This window comes from Lolium perenne, chromosome 4, assembly GCF_019359855.2.
Source record: "Lolium perenne isolate Kyuss_39 chromosome 4, Kyuss_2.0, whole genome shotgun sequence".
Taxonomy (NCBI): Eukaryota; Viridiplantae; Streptophyta; class Magnoliopsida; order Poales; family Poaceae; genus Lolium; species Lolium perenne.
In genome coordinates this window covers 341,915,365-341,919,370 of record NC_067247.2, presented here as the reverse complement: position 1 = coordinate 341,919,370, position 4,006 = coordinate 341,915,365, and the positions used below count along the sequence as shown (strand labels likewise).

Genomic DNA, 4,006 nt, shown 5'->3' with positions numbered 1-4,006 from the left:
ACACTTATAATCAACTCCAAATGGATTTGATCTAGCATTTGTGGGCTCACCGTATGAAACAACTAGTCATCTCTCATCTCATTTTGCTTGCTTGCAAACTTTTTTTGATTGTGAACTGTGTTGTTTAATTGATTTTGAACTATTAAAGTTATTGAATTATAAACTACACTATTGTGTTATGTTTAAAATGACCGAAATTGCTGAAATAGGGAAATTCGTTAAGAAGACTAGCGCGGACCAAAAGAGACGCCCTGTTGGGTGCACCTCCGCTCAAAACGTACCAGAGGGTGGACACATGGATCTTTCCTGTCTTTTTGAGAACTAAAGATGGACTAAAACGAACACATTTGCAATGACCTAAAAACCTTGTGTTTGGTATGTTTTTTTTTTCATTGTCGTAGAAGAAGCATGCCATAAATTGATAGCAAATTTGTCTACATGTCACATAGTCGGGTAGTCTTGCCAACTCTACGCATAACAGTCGTGACCAACTTTCGTCAAAATGATAGGGCTCACCATATTTCGGCAGACAGCCAAAGAAGTTCCCTCTACATATATATAACCACATTATTTAAACGGGATTACAGGATCGTTGTCTCATTCATGTCTCTACACGCTCGACCGGTCGACCCCCACTCCACACACGCGACGGCTAAGAAAAAGCAACGGTGGATCGGCCGACCTTGATCGCTTCATGCGTGCACGGTCAAGTAACGTGGATTGTAGCTAAATTCGGCACACCGGCCAGGTCGAGTTAGGCGTCGGAACCAGTGATGGCGGGAAGGAAAAATACCTAATTATTAACTTCAGTCACACATAGCCGGCCGCGTCCACGTAAACATCGGAGACGAGACTAGACGAGGCAGGCAGCCAAGTACCGTGCTACAGCGCGCAGCCGTCGGCCTCGAGCTGTTCGTCCTCCCAGCGCCAGCCAGCCGGGTTATAAAACGGTCGCCACTGCCACCTGCGACGCTCACTCGCCCGCCCACCTCTCCCCAACACAAGAAAACAAATTGAGAGAGGACGCGAGGAGCGCTCGTGCGCGGCGGCGTGAGCACACATAACATGGGTAACTGCCAGGCGGTGGACGCGGCGACGGTGGTGATCCAGCACCAGGGCGGCGGCCGCACGGAGCTGCTCTACTGGGCGCTCCCGGCGGGGGAGGTCATGGCGAACAACCCGGGCCACTACGTCGCCGCCGTGATCACCGTGCCGCAGACCCCCGCCGCCGCCGGCGCCACCGCAACGAAGGGCGGGGCCACGGTGGCCGCGGCGGCTCCCGTGAAGCACCTCAAGCTGCTCCGGCCCGACGACACGCTCCAGCTCGGCCGCGTCTACCGCCTCGTCAGCTTCGAAGGTACGTCCAAGCCAAGCGCCCACCACCCCTTCCTGCAGCTCGGCTTCGCTCGGCATTAACTTGTTGCGCGTGTACCACTCCGCCGGCTGTGCTAGGCCGGCGGGCGGTGCGTCAGGACTCAGGACAAGGATTAGTGTGTCATGATTCGTGCCTGTCGCCGTCCGCTTAAATGCCTTTTTTTGACTAGTAGTAGTATAGTTAGAGCGGCAGATTAAGTGGAGCTTTTCCGTAGTAATTTCCTAGACTGAGTTGGCGCTCTAAAAAAGTGTCACCATTTAATTGAACTCTTCTGCCTAACTCAGTACTCCATGGTGTCACTATTGCCGTCGTATTTCCTGGCCGTGCTGCCGCTCTTTCCACCAAACTAACGATTTTTTCCTCCATTGGTGTGCGATCGAGCAGAGGTGCTGAAGGAGTTCGCGACGAAGCGGCATGTCAAGCTCAGCCGCGTCATGGTCAAGGCCAAGGACGAGCACGAGGAGGTGGCGCAGAAGCCGGCCAAGCCTCGCCGCCGGCGAGGCACCAGCGGCGGCGGCGCGCGCGAGGAGTCCGACCGATCACTCGCGAAGGTGCGCTCGTGTCCCCTACCCTCCACATTACTCACTTGCACATAGGCACATACACACCGACACGCGGTGTCATTCCAACCACCGCCTCGCCAAATCTTTGGGTCGTGATCCGTTCGGTCGCCATCGAACCATCCACCGATCGATCGCAGCCCGAACTAGTTAATGTCCGGAAACTGCTATGTCAACAACCTTGAACTTTTCCATTTACTAATCCAGGTCATGCGCCAGTCGGAGCAGCAGGAGGAGGACGCCACAGCCACAGCTGCAGCTGCGCCGAAGACGGGAAGCGACGCGGCGTCGGAGCCTGCCGTCGACGAGGACGACTGCGACCTGGAGTCGCTGCTGCCGCACGGCTTGGCGCTCGGCCGGCGGATGGGCCGGCAGTGGAAGCCCGCCCTCCAAAGCATCGCCGAAGGGCGAGACTGACGGCCGGCGGCGAGGCTGATCGGCGGAGTACACGGACACGGACAGTGGGTAGTGAACTAGTAACGCAGCTGGGTAAATACTGGGGCGTGTAGCTACAGGGTGTGTAAAATAAGCTTTAAACCTTGCGGTGATCCTCCAGATGTTCAGCAGTAGTAGCACCATTCCGTTCATGTATGAATCGATGATTGTAAAAGTGTGTACCTGAGATAACTAGATCTTTGGGTGAATTTGACTACTCCGTAGTCAAGTTGGGGCATGGCGATGGAAGAGCTGCTCGAGGTTTTTGGACGGAACTTCGCGGGAGGCGAGCCTCCGCCATTATTACGCATCGGGAAGCTCAATTTCACTCTACTAGCAAAATAGGGATGCTCAATTGATCTCCGGTCAGAGGGCGGCTCATGTTAGCACCTGCCGGTCCAAGCGCCGAGCACCCGCCATGCACGTGTAGCACAGGAGACTTTCCGTTTCGGCAGTCCCGACGAACACAAGGGAACGAACACGTGCACTCGTGCGGCGCGAGCTCGATCCGGCGCAGGGGAGCGCGGCCATCTCCACAGGGGAATCCCTGGTGTTCCTGACCGGGCTACGGGACAAAGCCTTGGGCGCCAGGGATCCGTCAGTGTTTCAGGGGATGGGATGGAATGGATGCGTGTGGGAGATGATGGACCTGACCTGATCGAACTTGACAGAGCGAGCGTAGACCGGCGGTGACATGATCGCCCTGCGCTTTGCACTGCAGCCGGCGTCTGTCCGACGCTGCGATGCGTGTAGCTCAGCTCAGACGCTCAGGGCTCGAGAGCTTGCCTAGCGTCCGAGACAAGAAAGCTCGACAATAAAAGTGACTGCGGCGTCCTCAGTTTGCGCCATGGATACATAGCTCCCGGAGGCAAAAGTTCCTGGAGCAGCATATACATACACGAGCGTCCATCGTTTGGCAAAAGATTCGTTCCAGTGGTAATCTGATGGATGGATCAGAGATTCAGAGTCCATCACCCCTAGCTGCGCCCCGAGTCCATTTGTTCTCCCCTGGGCATTGTGGTGTCATAGTCAAGGCAGTGCTGCCAGTCTCTGATCTCTCGTATGAAAGTAATGATCTCTACGTCTTGCTATCCATCTCCAAATGCAACAAAACAATGCAAACAAAGAGAGCATTGTTCTTCATCTTCAATCGGTGTCAGATTGGTTGAGCCCAAAACCCTAACCGTGAAGCTAAACCCGGCATTTCCGGTAGACCGGACAGGAGAAACATGACCAAGTAAAAAAGAAAAGATTAAGCATCCACCAGCCTCCCTCCAACGATACCTCAGGGTTATCGGTAGTATTATAGTATTGGACAGAAAATCGCCAACAGCTTTTGGTAAGCAGTCTTCAACATCTTGGCTCTAGCACCTTTCTGCAAACCAGAATAAACTCACTGTGCCTAGAGGCGCGTCATAAACTAACTTTCTCTCGCGGATGAATATAAATATGACATGGCCTGTTTTCATCATTTTAGATTTTGTATATTTGGTTAATGCATCAATTCTATACCCGAGTACCTGACCCACATGAGTCGTGGTGAGCATCGGACATGAGCGGCTAGCGAGAAACAGACCACCGGCCACCACTGTCATTGACACAGGACAATCATTTTGACTTGCACTTTCCCACCTTA

General features: G+C 53.7%; 1 protein-coding gene across 1 annotated transcript; it reads left to right on the top strand.

Moving 5' to 3' along the window:
* The first annotated feature begins 961 nt into the window (after nt 1-961).
* Nucleotides 962-2,579, top strand: LOC127321293 (uncharacterized). Its single transcript, XM_051350315.2, has 3 exons — nt 962-1,357; nt 1,760-1,926; nt 2,143-2,579. Exons 1-3 carry the CDS (start codon nt 1,066-1,068, stop codon nt 2,350-2,352), a joined length of 669 nt encoding a protein of 222 aa, XP_051206275.1. The 5' UTR covers nt 962-1,065; the 3' UTR covers nt 2,353-2,579.
* The last annotated feature ends 1,427 nt before the right edge of the window (nt 2,580-4,006 follow it).